General features: G+C 43.3%; 1 protein-coding gene across 4 annotated transcripts in view; it reads left to right on the top strand.

Moving 5' to 3' along the window:
* DDHD1 (DDHD domain containing 1) overlaps positions 1-16819 on the top strand; it is a 464003-nt gene that overhangs the window by 233908 nt on the left and 213276 nt on the right. For all 4 annotated transcript variants that reach the window (XM_069208549.1, XM_069208547.1, XM_069208550.1 and 1 more), the window contains one exon: positions 2492-2639. In XM_069208549.1, the coding sequence (XP_069064650.1) occupies positions 2492-2639 (148 nt within the window). The remainder of the gene's footprint in view (positions 1-2491; positions 2640-16819) is intronic.

The raw sequence follows: 16819 nt of genomic DNA, 5'->3' as shown, positions 1-16819 counted from the left end.
GAATACAAATTGCTGGTGCATACGTTACAATCCGGCAAGCACATCTGTTATTCGTATTAGTTTTTTTTCCCTCAACCTCCAGCTTTTTTGTAAGTGACGCTCTATGCTTCCTGGGCTTGGATGATTCTGCTGCTTCTAGATAAGGTAACCCGTTCTATTTCTTGGGACTGTTAATGGCTCTTAGGAGAGCCGTGTTGGTCGTCCGAGAGGAAAACCATCCTGCGAAGCAAGAATAGAAAGAGCGGAGGCTGGGGGTCGTGTTACTGAGTGAGCCCGCCAGGAGAAAGAAATTGTACATCAGTCGAGGGTACTGCTGTGTGGCAAATGCCAGGAGGCCACCGGCAGATCGCATCTCAATCCTCCTGGAGGAACGTGGCTTATCCGGGTATGCGCCTGTTTCTTCTTTAGTCGAGGAGGTGGGAGGGCACAGGGTTGGGACCATGGTGGGGACTGAATTTAAGGCTTCCAGGTCCCTCTGGGACCTTAATTCAGTGAGATTATTTGGGCACCGGTATCAATACTTGACTCCTTTTCTTTTTATGGTGCTGAGAAATAAGAGGCACTAACAAATTAAACGTGATTGCTGAGGTGTGGGTAACAATACTTGCAAGAGCTGTGTTTGACTTTTTCCTTGGGTTATTCTTTTCCTTTCTTTTACACATTACCACGTTGGTGGCGGAAGGGAAAAGCAAGGGTGAAAAAGAACATCTCTCTTCTATCCCCAAAACTAATAGAGACACAAGTTAATTTAAAAAGGAAATACTTAAAAGTACCTGTTGCACTCTCATACTGGGATGCATGTACAACTCCAGCAACGGGCTGAACCTCCAGGCACCTACAAAGGAGAAGAGAAAAAAGGCAAGAGAAGAGGACTTCATCAGCCTTATCAAGACCTTTTGTTGTCCCATATTCAAGCCTTTAAAATATACAGACATAATTGACGTTGTTCATCCCGCAAACACCGACAGTTGTTTTACTAACACACAAAAAGTTGGTTTTTACTGTAATTTTCTGTTTCTCTTTCTTGGGATTTTTCTTTTCAATGGTGACACAATGCATTTTCTTCTTTGAGGTGGCCCTTGAGTTTTTCAAGCTCATAATGCATAAAAAAATATTTCTGTAAAATAAAATAAAAAGTGTGATGGTGAGTGGTAAACACATTTTTTAGTGTTCATTGCATGCAGGAGTTTGGCATAGTTCAGGGACCGTTGAGCGGTTGCAGAAGTCAATGCTTTCTTGATTTTTACAATAGTATTATCAGGTTGCCTAGACCACTGCAAGGGTTCAGAAGTGCTTTAAGGGATGACTCTTGCAAGGGCCTTACCATTTTAGCATGACCCTCTGTCTGCAATACCCATCCATGCCTAAAAACATTTTTAACTGGGAGGCAGGGGCAGCTGCAAATTGCAAATGGTTTCAACTCGACCAAAGGACAGCTGGCAGTTACTAATGGAGATTCCATGACCAAGGCATTGCATTAGGGGGAAAAAACTGCTATTTCTCCTTTTAAGCCTTATTTCCTTAAATAGCCAATGAAGTGAGGAGATGGAATCCACCTTGTAATGATCTAGGGTAATGTGATAGAAGTAAATCATCAAAATATTTAAGTAAAGTGGAATTTCTGGGAAAGGCCAGTTTGTCAAGATCTTTCTTCTAGGGCTTGGGAAAGATTGAAGGGGACTCCTTAAATCATTGCAGAAGACGGGCCAGTGAATGTTGAGATCCTCAGAATGATAAAAGGAAGCAATATGTACTATCTACATGTATTGGGATGGCAAAGATAGTGGAACATAGATCAACCACAATTAATTATTTGGTAGTTATGGGGATGCAAGAAACGATGGTGGCAGGGTTGAGGACCACAGAAAATACTTAATTGCCCTCCCTTGTTTCTCCTCCACTTTGCCTGGTTATCAAGTTAAGAACAGCTCCTCAGATAAGTCGCTCCCACAGATTGGGTAACCATGTGCCTCTCAACTTTTTGATCCCACACACACACAGTACATGTATACCTTTTTCTTGCTCACGCACCAGGGGCTTGTTATTAAGAACATATGGACGCATAAAAGTGGTTATTAGATGAGAAGAAAATAGACTCTTTGTTTACAAATGACCCAAAGAGACGCTGTAGATCAATATAGACATTCTGAAGCTATTAAATTTAACAAAAAGAATGACTCTAAAAAGAAGTTAAGCCTTCTTTAGGTACATGCTCCTAAGATTCTATGGGTTTGCAAAGAAGATCATTTATGGTCCATTTGACCTTCATGTAGTGTAATCAACAATAACTTGAAATAATGTTTTATGTAATAGTTTATCTGTGGCACATCACTCTGGAGGAATTCTCGCTCACTCAATAAGTTTAAAAATCCAGCTTTGGCCCAAGTCTTGTAATAGGTCATAGATCAGATTTCTGCTATTGGAGTGCGTTTTTTTTTTGGGTCACTTCTATTTTTAAAATGTCATTGTGAAAAGGTTTGTTTTTTTACAGCTTCTAGCAGTGGAACAAGGCTTCATAGAGGCTATGTGGAAGAGGCTACGTTGGAAGACAAACCACCTCAAACAACACACATTGTTTTCGTTGTGCATGGAATTGGGCAGAAAATGGACCAAGGACGAATCATAAAAAATACCGCAATGTGAGTAAAAACCTAAAGCAAGATTTGATTAAAGTTACCATTTGTATGTGATACACAGAGCTTATATTACTCCAGCGAAACTAACAAAGATAAAGAAGGGCGAAGTGGTGAACTGTCTTAAATGTGGAGCTCCGGAGGCTGCAGACGTTCATATCTTTATGGAATGCCCGGGAGTGTTTTTCTTTTGGACGGAAGTAGTGGGTTCACTGTCACAGATGGTAGGAAAGGAACTTTCTGTAAGTCTCCCTTTAATTATTTTTGGGAAGTCCGGCGATATGGTAGGTTGGTCTAGAGACTATAGGAACTTTGTGTTTTTCACTATTTTGTTGGCTAGAAGAGAGATCTGTGTAAAATGGATGACGGCAGCCCCGCCACTATACAGGAGCTGGTTGGATATGTGCGTAAAAACAGCTAAATTAGATCTTAAGGTGGGCAGTCCAGAGCGGAGGAGGAAAACAAGTAAACTATGGGCTCCTCTATTGGAAGGGGTTCCTTCCTTTCCTCCCTCCCTTCTATAAGGGGCATTATGTCCTATGATTTAAATCCTCCCCCTTTCTACATCTGGGCCAGCTACTCGGTCCTCCCAGGTGGGCTGAGCAGGTGATACAGGGTCCTCCTTGGGCGATATGTCCACCGCTAGCTTTAAGGCAAATAGACCTTGTTGGGGAAAAAGGTGTGACTTATTGGTGAGGTGTATGAGGACCACAAAAAAAAAAAATTAATTAAAGTTCAAGATTTTTTACCTAGTCGTGCTCTGACACTAATATAGTTTATACGTCATCTAGTTACAGTGTGAAGATGGCATGGAAACACATTTCTTCTTGATGCCAGAATTAATGATGTTATTCAGTTCACTGGATTTCACTGTTTATAGAAAAGCTGATCAGATGGCAAAAATATAAAATTGTGGTTTGTAAAAGCAGAGATTAAAATAAGTAAACATTGACACTGCAACAATTGAGAAATAAGTACGTGTTTTATTGGCGGGATACCGTGGGTGATTATTAAATTCACATCCTGAACTGAATACAGGAAGTAATCAGTTTCACAAGCAATTTGGTTGAATTTTTTTTTACAAACATATTTTGAAGTTGGCAAGAAAATATGTGATACCATTGTTGTTTTACTATTGTACAAACGGGTGATTTCTGAAAATTTGTCTTGATTCTCTCCAAGGATTTTAAATATTTTTTTCCCTCTGAACCTAATTACAGTAATCTTACCAATTTCATAGGCAGTGATGATCCAGAATTCTTACGCATTTCTTCTTACCAGAAGGTTCTGAGCAAAGACTTGATCTTTGACTCAAAACCATCGCTGATTTACTTCTTAAGGAGAGCACTACATTTCAATTCCAGTTTTGTACACAGCTGATAAATGTAGTACATATCTGAGTAAAGTAGTACTTCTTGGTTTTATAAAGATTTTTATTTTACATTACTAAAATATACATTGAGGAAAGCTGAACATTAATGAATATATAATTTTACTACCACCCTAAATCTACCATGATAATGAAGAATGATGTCCATTTGACTCCTGGTCTTTTTGAACCCACTCAGCAGACCGCTTTCATGACTGTTTCTACAGTGTGGCTCTCTGCCTCATAAGATGGAATAACAGACCACTTCCAAGGATCCACTGTTCCTTCTTATCAAGATCCTTCAATTACGTTTTTCACAGCAAAACAGCTGCTTAATTGACACCTTTAATTCCAGACCACTGGAGATGTAAGAGCATTCTCAAGATTTGAATAAAGACCTGTGTCCTAATGCCTCACCCTTGAGAACAGCAAATTCCAAAGTTTTGCTAGGCAGATATGATTGGTCTTGATAATGTGAAACGTCCGTCAATATTTTCCAGCAAGTACAAACATTAGGTGCTTGAAGGAATTAGAGGCCCTATAAGTGTTCACTAAAAATCATATTTTATCATATAATGCAGAAGACACTGGCAGACTTGTATGTTCTAGTAGTCAGGGATGTGGAATATTGTGCTTCTTTTCAAAGACTTGTGTGTGTTGTTAAGGTCTATCAAGCAGGCAGAATAGCTATAAAGCCACTAATTGATGGGTTTTAAGGGACGTCAATTTTGTGCATAACACGGATTACAAACTCACCGATATGAAGATCGCATTGACGTAATTTTGCTTTGGAAGGAAGAAGTCAATGAGTAAGCCTTCCCATACATAAGTTTGAGTGCAATAGCAGAATGTTTTAAAGAGTGTTTAAGCCCATTGAGCTACAGTAGAAAGATCGAATATCAACATCATCCTATGAAAGATGAAGATCAAGTCTACCTTTAGACACTTCTTTCCTCTCATATTACCTCCTTCATTGTTGTGCACTCTTGAGGAAGGCAGAGTATCCAACGTCTCTTGGCTAAAGATCACAAGTAATATTTTGGTGTCAAATCTTGTCTAGGTCGATTAAAATCTGTTTTGTAACAGTTAAGCCGCCAATTCAGCAGAGAAATCAAGAAGGTTCCTCTACATTAAACAAGGAGGTATTCTAAAACATTCCTGTTTTCTATAATAAATGTAGACCTTGTTGGAGGCTAAATACCTAATATGAGTGTAAAATGTGTTAGCATTTGTCAAAAAGGAAATTCTTTGGATGCAGACTCTGCAACAGGTTGTTGTCTCACTTTAGAAAGTCATGATAAGTAGACTTTGCTCATGCCTACTTCCATAAACATTACAGTGTTGATACAGGTGTTCTCATTAATACCACCTGCCAGTCCAATTTCCTTTATCTGTTCAAGATCCAAACTTCCTGCCTGAAGTCTGCCCAGAAAGTCAAAGTGCATGTCAGTAGTATCTGCTGATTTCTGAAAGAAATGTGTTTGGTCTAACCCCATGGTTCCCAATCTTTTGACCTCTGTGGGACCCCACTTTATCAGTACTGGAACCCGGGGACCCCCAATGAGTCATTACTGTAAGCTGGAGACCTAATCTGTTAATTTTATTACATTTTCTAAGCATTCACAGACCCCCTGCGGAGGCTCGGCAGACCCCCAGGGGTCCCTGGACACAGGTTGGGAACCACTGGACTAACCTCATGTAAACAATTTATCAGGTTAAACTATAAAGGGTCATGCAATTTTTCCACAATACACAATCCCATCCACTTCACCTGGGACTGTCTGTGACTTGGAAGCCATTGTCTGATGCCTTTAAAAATATAGCATTTTTATGTAGCAGTATGGACAGAGGCTGAAAGAGTATTATGTTCAGATGAGAATTTTTCTCATCTTTGAAGGTTAGTCTTTGACATTGAGAATTCTGATTATAATTTTGGACGTTATGATCCTTTTTGTATTACTGATGCAGGAGGTAAGACATCTCCTGAGACAGTTTCTTTGATCGCTGGTATCAAGCTGTTGAAGATTGAAAGTGCTGTTTTACCTGTTTAAGAGCATAAGGGCACATGACTACTCAATGAATGCCACTACTCGTTTCAGTTGCATAGTTAGTGACTTTCCCCTATGCTTATGCCACAATTATTACTTTATTCGTTGTTTTGAGGCAGCAGTCCAGTATAGATAAATTAGGTATTACTGGCTCTTGATTTGTTTTTTTCACATGTTTTTTCATGCTTTCATATTTGTAAATGTTCCTTTTTATCCTCATTTTTAATTCTGTATTGGTCTGTGGTGGCTGTTGCGTGAAATTATCTGACAATCATTTGTTATATACGTACTTGCATGTACAAAAATAAAATTTGAACTGTAAATAGCAAAGTTTTCTAGTCACATTTGACGCGGAGGGACCGCAAGTGAATTATTAAAAAGTGCATGCAGGGTACCCCTACTACTCACACCACTGAGCATTCTTTTCTACAGGGCCTTCTTTAAGTGCCAAGTTATAAAGGTGTGGCTGCCCCTCTTATCCATGACATGTTAATGTGGTTTTATGAGGCTCAAGTTGCACGGACCACATCCTACCCAATAAAACAGGTAGAAAAATAGACAACATGTGCAATAGGTTCCTCCCCCAATACAGTCCCTCCCCCGAAACAGCTTACCTTAGAAACACATTATGAAAGTTTGTTTTTCTTTGATCTTTTACTGAATCCAGAGTGTTGCCACTTTAGAGGTTAGATGTTGCTGGGGGTTCCTTAAGAGATAGCCCGGTGTTCCATGAGATGCAGACTCATTACTAACTTTCTTTTCTTTTTTCTTTTTGTTTTTAGTTCTACTAAAGTAGACTTTTTAAGCATACCTTGCAGTCCCCGGTATCCTCGTTCCTGCTGCTCTTCTTTTCAACCCAAACTCATTTTAATTTCAGTGGCAGCCACTGTGATGTTCGTAATCTGTGTCTGAGTAGGGGAATGCCCTTCATTGACATTACACAGAATATTGCTGTCACTAGTGTCACTGCAAAGAATTTTTACTTTCATACGTGTTAAAGACATCTATATATATATATATATATATATATATATATATATATATATATATGGTAAGAGAGTTGGTTACAGTGGATATAAACCAGAAGATGACATTTCAGTTGTTGTTAGAAAAATGTCCAAATGGCCATTAGTCTGTATATATCAGGTGGTGCACATGAAGGAAACATTGCTGAAAACGCATAAGGCAATCATCCTTGATCGAAGTAAGAAGAATAGTGTGTGGAGTTGTAGATATTTATGAGTAGGAACTGTACATGAGGGCCAAAGATGTGCAGCAATCGTGCTGGATCAAGAGCATCCAGGCTGGAGTGGACATTTGCGCACACATTTGAAGAGTGATGTTGGGGCTGGTTGTAGTTGTGAGCAGGAGAGCAAAGGTGCAACTATGTGTTGGTGCCATGCCCTACGGCCAGAGATGTAGGTCAGGTTTGGTATGGCGAACATAACTAATGGGAGAGGAGGTGTATATTTGTTATGCTTACCTTAGCCCCATGAGAAAAACTGAGAAGCCTCACAAGTTGAAGAGGGGTCCTGGTAGCCTCCTGGACCCAAGGCTAAGGACTGATCCAAAGTGACTTCTAGGCTTTTCACAATGGTGCAGGGGTGGATTGTCTGCCACGCTTACTAGGCCTGCAGGGTGATGATAAACCATGTGACAAAGATCTGTAGGCTATGACTTCTGTTTTGCTGGTGTTTAGCAAAACATTTAGCTCCATACCCCCTTAAGTTTCCACCCTTACCTTCACTTTACCCTTTTTTACAATGTTAAGAGTGTGACTTGCTTAACCTTCTAATCAGAGTCCTTGGCTGTACAGTCTGTTGTGCTGTAGCTGGACTTCTGATGTCCTCCTCCCAGGTTAGTTGCTGATGTTGCTGAAAAATGTAAAATGAGACTTGTGGATTGGGGTGCAACATAAAAAGGCAGTATAAAAGCCAGTTAGTCTTGGCAATGAAACCTGGTGGCTTTGCCACAGATTTATCTTGCTTAATATCTGCAGTGAATGTGTAAGCCTTTACAACAGCCATATTTAAATGCATTTTTGATTATTTTAATACGTCCTGTAAAAGGGGGCCTCAGTGGTTGCACATGCTTCCATAGTAGCCATCTTTGATTGACACATGTTATATTAAAATAAAACTACTCAAAGGTGCCTGCAGTGAATGCAGACCAGTGGGCTGTCATCTTTCAGTGGTCTAAAACGGGGAAGACAGTGTAGTTGGGAGGTTGTGGTGCATGGAGAGCTAGGGATAGGTTGTGCTATGACTATTTTATGTCACCAGCAGTGGAAGGATGCCTCATCTAGTCATAACATTGTTAGACCTAAATGCTCTTTGGCGAGACAAGCACAGTTATAGTAAAGAAAGTCATCAAAATCTGGGGCAAGGAATTGGGACGGACAACAAATTCATCAAGTCATGATCAAGGTGCTTTGTATATGTAATGTATTGTAGGCACTACTGGCTAGCTCTTTGGAGCGGAGACCCAAAAATGAGTTATCATTATTAGTATTAGTACTAGTATTAGTATTAGTAATGGCTTTTCGTTTCATGAACGGGGATATGTTGGTGGGCTCTTGATTAATGTAATTAGGGAAATAAAGTGGCCTACATTATGACTCGTGTCGGACAGAACATATTTAAGTATTTACAATAGATCTAATACTCCACTGAGCATAACTAGGAGCAGATTGGTTCCCTACAGCAATCACAGGATCAGAAATCAAGGGGCGCCTTATGAACCTCGGTTCAGAGTTAGATCCTTTAACTTGAATTAGGCAATGCAGACAAGTGGTTATTCTTCGTCCTGCACAGCATCTGGGTGACCTCTTGACATATGGTAATAGAGAACTCACAGCAGCCTCAAAGAGGCCTCATGCAGCAGGGCTGATAAACACCTCCTTCCAGGCTTGCTTTTGCCTACAGAGTGCAATGCAGCAAACTGGCCTGACAGCAGGCAGACAACTTCTCTGGTACTCCAACACCGGTGCAGCTGGATTCTTGATTCACTCTTAATCCCTAGTTCTGTAGGAAGACAGCAGTTAGGCAGATCCTATTCTTCGAACTTGTTTTTCTCATCTGCATTAGTGTACAGTTCGCCCTTGGTTATGAGGGTTCCTGGAACAAAATACTGGGGAAGTGTTGTCTGTATTTATCCCAGTGGATGACAAATTAGCTCTCTTGCATAGTTCACAATCTTTGAGTGCTTTTTCTATCAAATACTGCCTTTTCACTGCATGATTGAGCCCTTCCTGAGCTGTTGAGTCATCTCAAGAACAGATCTTCATTGGGCCAAGACAAGAAGCCACTTCTTTTGTGAATGTCGTTCGGGTAAGAGGAGGTGGACCTGGGAGCACTCAGGCAAAGGAACTGCAGCATCTCTGTGAGTTATAGTAAAATAGAAGGCCCATAGACAGCTTGCATGGTTATCGAGCTCAAATTGGGGAGAGGGCAAACTAAAAACACAGTAACTGTGTAAACAGGGGGAACGACTTGGGCACAGGATCACGCTCTGCAGAGCCACAAGGGAGTCTTTTTTTTTTTTTTTTTTTTGTTGGCAAAGTACATATATGTAAGCAGAAACGTAAGCAGAAACGTTTTTTTTTTTTTTAAACTAGTATATAGTGCTGAAAATAAACAAAGTAACTAGGTCTTATCTTGGTAATGAGAATGCTAAGAGAAAATGGCTTTGAAAGTGCCTGTTTGTAAATGTTCTAAAATAGTAAAAAAATAAATGCATTGCAGAATACTGGGGAAAAAAGTAAACATGTATCTAAAGATATCTCAAATGTGAACAGTGGAAGGCTACAGGGCCAGTAGAGGGGCTATGCTCTAGGGTCCGGGACAAGCAAAAGAAGAGTGCAGTAAGCCGTTTAATAAGAAGCAATCAAATGAGAATGACAAAGGCAAGCATTGGTAATGACTGAGTGGGTTTTTACCCAGCTTTAAGTTTTTAGTATGGTCGATAAGAGGCTTTCGCTTACAAGCAGCTAAAAGCTACCTGGTAATAAGACCTAACTTCCAGAATGTGTTGAATAGGTGGGAGATTGCAACACGCTATTTGGATACCATTAAACTGTATGCTGTACAACTGCATGAAGCAGTGATGTGCTTTTGTCATTTCCCAACTCTGCTCCTTCTCCCTTCCATAATAACAAGAAGGGCTGCTGAACAGGAGGTCTCATTATCCGTTCTGCGCTCTCCACCTTTCGATAGCAGAAAGAAATACATTTGTTTAGTAGAAAATAAAATACCAAGAATTACCTAAAATCTACGTGTACATTCCTACTTAAATGTGAATGACGTGTAATATTTCCACAATATGGTGTGAAAAAGTTCAACCCCATGTACCCCTATGCATTTCATACAAAGTTGGTTAAAAAATTTAACAGTAATAAAAGAATATATGTAAGCACTGGAAAAACTTCCCCTGAGATTTCGTACCCAGAAAAGTATCTGAAAAACACAGAATGCTCTTGAAAACCGACACAGAAATTAATAATGTATAAACACTGAAAATGAAAAACTGTCCATTTTCCATTCTTACTGTGTCACAATGTCGCTCCTCTGTTAAAGGGGATTTGCATGAACCCTAAAGAATAAAATAAATACATTTGCTTACTTATAAGCATTGTCTTTACATCAGTGACTGCTAAGTTTTTTAGATCTGGGGCTGCTAGGCACAGGTGAGTCTGAGTGACAGTGGCATTGCAAGATTGCCATTGACCGTAATGCATGCAGTGAAATGGGTTTACATCACCTGATTTGATAGTGAAAGAAAAACTGTAATTGTGGTGAAGTTGTCACCGGGCTTACTTGGGCCCTCTACCACTGTACTTTTCAGCACTGTTGATAGCCAAACTGTTGCCAGGGGAGTAAATGCCATGTGTTTATGGTGGTTGCATAGCTGTCCTGAGCAATAGGAAGAAAAGATGTCACATTTGTATACAGTTATGCACAGACTGATCCTAGCTCATTGAGTCTTTTAGATGTAGATTCCTTACCTTAGAATATTCCCCAGTTGGAAGACTGGATCTGTAAACGTTTGGTGAGCAGTTCCCCTGCATGGAGGTAGGTGGCTTTGTTTTGCTCTGCGTGGCGTCATCTGTGCCAGAAGTGACATGGCGACATGCCTATACAGGCCTCACCATAGCGTGCTGACATCAGTTCTATTCTTTCCATTTCAGTCCCTGCTGATTAGGAGAGAGCTCCCCACAGTCATTTTTTGACAGACCCTTTTGCAACCTTTTGTCGAAGAATGTTTAAGACTTTGTCTCCTGGTGTGCAGGATGTCCACCAGAAAGGCAGGTTTTAAAAAATGTGGTGCTTGTCACCATCAGATGTTGGTGAAGGACCTGCACTTGGTTTTCCTCTGGTGTCTTCAGCGAGATTACAACGCAGATACATGTGAGGATTCCTGCAGCGTGCATCTAATGGCATTTTGGGAGCGATCCCTCAAGCTCTTCGCAGCTTGACACCGAACAACTCCTCAGTGCTCCAGATCTTGGTCGTGAGCAAGGTCCTGAGATTGATCGCAAAATTATACCCGGCTATTATCATCCCATTCCAAGTTGTTGGGTAAGCTCTACAATCAGAAAAAGAAGTGGAAGAAGTCTTTGACTTCGCAGGGTATGTCTTCACATGACTCATGGGGCCTCGGCGCTCAAGGCCTAGCTTTGTGGTGGAACCTGCGGCTGGGCAGTCTCTGCGCTTCAATGAAATTGCAGGAGCCGCTGTGATTCCCACCCAACTTAGAGTTCTAAGAGGCCGTGCACCTCATCTTTGGACGATTCCACCCCTCTAGAGTGTCCTCTGGAACCCTATGAGTCTGGGAGGGGCCCCTACTGGTCTTCTGCCTGCAGGTTCACCCTCTGCACTATTCAGGGCCCCAGAGATCCATTGACTGGTCCAGAACGGCGCCAGTCGAGCAACATCAACCGTCCCCGGTGCCTCCTCCAGTGCCAACGCCCAGCGCTGGTGCTTCCCCATCATCAGTCCTGACTCTGATACCAAGCTGATCTGGTGTTGTCTGATGCCAGCTCCGGCACCGACCGAAAGCAGACTCCCAGTATTGGAGCCATCACTTTTACTATGAAAGGCCTGGATTGGGTGATTAGTGAGAGGCGTCTGCGGACCCTTATGGTTATCAAACATTAGACGATCTTGAGGAAACCTATTATGAGGATCTGGCGGATGCCATTTGACTTGATACCTCATAGATACTGGCCTGGACTACTTCCCCCTCACCCCCCTCCCTTCTGTGGGTATGGGGGAGGGTGCCTCATTTGCTGTGGTGGTGCGGAGAGCGGCTGAGGTCGTGGACCTTACATTACCTTCAGTGGCAGTCAAGACAAGAGTTTTGACAGAGGTGCTTAAACTAGGAGTTGCCCCCACAGAACCTTTGCTCCCATTTAATGAAACGCTTACCAAAGTCCTACAGGGGATCGTGTGCATAGGACAAATTCCCGCAGCCATCGCCCCGCCCCAAGGAACCACGATTGCTTCACCCCACACCACACCGTAGAGAGCTTGGTGGTCCAGGCCTCCACATTCAGAATTAACCCCAGCACATTCCCTATTACTCCACTGGTTAGGAAATCCAAAAGCCTGGATACCTTCAGGAAAAGGATGTTCTCTTCTGCCGGCCTGGTACAGCGGTTGCTGAATACCGCATGTTTCTTGGGCTGATACTTCCATATGATCTGGGACTCATTTGTGCAGGTGTTGCCCATGGTCTGGAAGGAGGAGCAATTGCTGATGGGAGAGAAACAGCCATGTTCACCATTGGATGTAGGCTGAACACAAAAGACTCGTTGAGCAGTGCAGTTTCATCATCGGTGGCCCTTAGATGCCACGCCTGGTTGAGAACCACTGGCTTTTTGGGTGATGTCCAGGCTTCGCTCATGGAAATACCCTTTGATGGCTCCCGTCTGTTCAGGTAGAAGGAGAACGCTGGAGCACTTTAAGGACAGAAGGGCTACGAACCCGGTCCTTGGGTCTTTCTCTGACCCCTCACCTACCCCAGTTCTCCCTCTCCCCCCCCCCCCCCCTCCTCCACCCAACCCAGCCCCCGGTTTGTCACCGCAAAATGAGTTTCCTTTCACACCTCTATACTCCCAGTCATCATGGAGATCAAGTTTTGCAATCTTTTTGTGACAAAGACTCTGTTCCCACAGACCACGTGGGACAGGTAGTCAGATGTCAGGCCAGTCTATGACCCTCCACCCCCCCCCCCCCCCCCCCCCCGGAGCCACAGACTCCATTCCCCTTAAGTTTGCCCTGCACCAATCATAGGCATCCAGTACGGGGGGAGGAGTTACAGGATACGCCACCACATGCACCACTGGAGGTCAGTTACTTCCGACCATTGGGTTTGGGCCTCATGACAAGCTGAAGGAAGACCACCTCTCCTTTCTCCATCAGGAAGTGTTAGCTCTTTTGCCCAAGGAAACTATAAAGAGGGTGTCCGCATCAGAAATAGGTGTGGTTGCTATTCCTGTTACCTTCTGGTGCCCAAGAAGGATGGAAGTCTTCATCCTATTCTAGACATGCATCTTCTCAGCCTTATCCTGAAAAAGGAGAAGTTCAAAATGCTGGTGCAAGTCCTGTCTGCCCTTGACCTGGGAGTCTCAAGGTAGCGTCAGACTTGCCGGACACCTATTTCCATATCCCCATCCTTCTTGCACACAGACATTACCAGTGGTTTGTGGTGGCCCAAGAGCCCTTTGTTTGCCATACTTCCTTTCAGCTTTACCAGTGCCCGTCGAGTGTTCACCAAGGTGATGGCAGTGGTTGCAGCGCACCTCAAGAGGTCGCGGGTTAAAGTCTTCTCCTACCTCGACAATTGGCTGTTGAAGGCAGGCTCGCCACAAGCAGCCATCTCCCACCTCCAGATCATGATGAAACTTTGTGCGCTCTCTGGGGCTCACTATCAACATGGCAAAGTCACTACTGACTCCCTCTCAGACACTCCCTTTCAGAAGCTGCTTTGGTCACAGTGCAGTTGTGGGCCTATTCTCCCGAGTGGTGAGCCCAGGATATTCAGGCTGTGATACAGATGTCTCAGCCCCTATCCTGGATTTTGGTGAGATTAAATGAGGCTTCATGGCCTTCTGCATCCTGCGTATTTGCAGTCTCGGGGTGCCGCATCAGGGTAAACTCTTCAACTCCGATCTCGAAGGGGACAGCAAAAGACCAGCAGTGGTGGGGGACAAACTGTGATTGGGTCGGTGGCAGACCCCTCTCCCTCCCCCAACCAAAGCAGATTAGAGTGACAGGTGCATCACTCCGAGACTGGGGCGGCAATCTGGAAGAGGTGGAGATCAAAGGACTCTGGTCTCCAACAGAATCCTGGCTCCACAACAGTCTGTTGGAGCTTTGAGCGATCCAGTTGGCATTGAAAGCCTTTTTTGCCCCAGTCAAGGGAAGACTGGTACAGGTTTTCACAGACAACACCTTTGCCATGTGGTATTGCAACAAACAGGGCGTTGTGGGATAGCTGACTTTCTGTCAAGAGGCTTTGTGTCTCTTGACATGGCTGGAACACTAGAGCGTAACCCTAGTGGTTCAACACCTCAGAGGTTCTCTGAACACTAGAGTGTACAAACTCAGCGGTTGATGCCTAGTGGATGACAAATGGTGTCTGCACACCGAGGTGGTGCAAGGTGTCTTGCCATAGTATGGAGATCCTTGATTAAATTGGTTGCTGCTTCTGAGAGAGTGCAATGTCCGCAGTTTAGCGCACTAGAGCTTCCAAGGCTATTCTCACTCAGAGACACTTTTTGTCTTGAGAGGAGCACAGGCCTCCTGTACGCCTTTTCACCAATACCACTTCAGAACAGAGTTCTCAGCAAGACCACGCCCAAGTCATTCTTGTAACTCCGGACCGGGCACAAAGAGTCTGGTATCTTGAGCTGTTGAGCATGAGTATTGGTCTTCCTATCAGGCTGCCTCTTTGGCAGGATCTTCGGTGGCAGCAGCAGGGCAGACTTCTGAACCTGAACCTAAAAACACTTTGCCTTCAGGTGTGCAGATTTAGAGTTGACAGTTGACAGCTTTTGACCATCTGCCCAATGTCTGCAATGCATCCCTCCACCAAGATGCCATAACCCTGCGTTGGAGCAAGTTTGTGGCATGGTGTGCAGATAAACATGTTGACCCTCTGTCCGCACCCCTTTCCGAGGTTCTTTTATTTATTCTTACCTTAGCACAACAGAGCTCTGCTTTGGGCACATTGAAAGGTTACTTTTCTGCCATTTTGGCTTCTCTGTGGTTGCCATATCAGCCATTCCTTTTCAAATCCTCTATTGTATGCAGTTTCCCGAAAGGTTTCCAGCCCATGTTCCTACTACCGCCTTTTACTATGCCTCAGTGGGACCTCAGCATGGTTTTCACTTTCCTGATGTGTGCTCCCCTTGAGCTGCTTCACAGCTATCCACTTTGGCTTCTGACCATTAAAATGGCCTTCTTACTGGGGTTAACATCTGCCTGGTGGGCCAGCAGGGTACTAGTACTCTGTGCATCCTCTATCCCTTGTGTATTAACCTGACAAACAGGTTCTTCAAACTGGGGCATCCTTCTTACCGAAGGTGGTTACTCCTTTCCATGTAGGTCAGTCCATCACTCTGCCTAGCTTTTACACTCCACCTCATCCCTCTAATGAAGAGGAGAGGTTCCTCCATCTTGACCCATAAAGAGCATTATCGTTCTACCTTCATTGCACTTGTGAGTTCCGGATGGATGATCAACTCTTTGTGGTATATCAGAACAAAGAAAGGGAAGGTGATGCAGAAGCAGACTGTCTTGCGATGGATAATTCTCTGCATCAAAATATGCACTGCATTGGCCACAAAGCAACCCCCTGAGTGTTTGGGTACTCACTGTACCAGAGCCAAAGCTGCGACTTCTGCGTTAGCCGTCAGAGTTCCTGTCCTCGTTGTCTGTCGGGCAGCAACGTGGGTTTACTTACATACGTTTACGAAGCACTACTCCCTAGACATACAGATCCGGCTTGCTGGTCATTTTGCCCATTTGGTCCTACAGACTTTTCAGTATAATCTGTTTTGAAGCCCCATCTCCACAGAGGTATTGTTTGGTTATCTATTCTAAGGTAATGAAGGATCTGCAGCTAGAAGTCTCAGATGAACAAGTGACTTACCTTTTGTAATGCCTTACCTGGTACCTCTAGCCGTAGATTACTTACTGACCCACCAAAACTCCTCGATCGGCGACCGGATTATAGAGTAAAGCATTGATCTCTATAAGGGCCCTAGATTTGCACACCCGGCTTGTGGCTTCTCACATTCTATGTGGAAAGTCCCAATAAGAAAACTGACTTCCGTGTGCTGGGGTTGCACCAATATAGGCCACCTCGCATGTCACTTCTCAGTCACAACCTACAGGCGTGCAGAGGTACTGTCCACCAAAAGTTTCTGGATCCATTGTGGTACCTGGGAAATATTTTAAGTTAAGGTATATGCAGCTAGCTATCGACTCTGCAAGGTGAGGCGTTACTGAGCGTAAGTAACTTTTTCTTCAAGGGGCAGAGAACCTTCATTTGTGAAGTAAAATTGCAATTCATTTCAGAGCCTAGTGTCTGTTTCTTACTGGCTTATTAATACCTGACCTAGAGGTCATAAACATGTCACATATGCAAACCACATCCCACCCTAACCATTAACTCCACCATTTACCTATTTTTGCATCCCAGGTATTATAACCAATGTGCACCCTAAGATTAGGGCAACTTTCATATGTCCCTTTTCCTTTGAA

The sequence above is a fragment of the Pleurodeles waltl genome, chromosome 9 (genome assembly GCF_031143425.1).
Source record: "Pleurodeles waltl isolate 20211129_DDA chromosome 9, aPleWal1.hap1.20221129, whole genome shotgun sequence".
NCBI lineage: Eukaryota > Metazoa > Chordata > Amphibia > Caudata > Salamandridae > Pleurodeles > Pleurodeles waltl.
The sequence above is the reverse complement of the archived record's forward strand: the minus strand, read 5'-3'. Positions and strand labels throughout refer to the sequence as shown.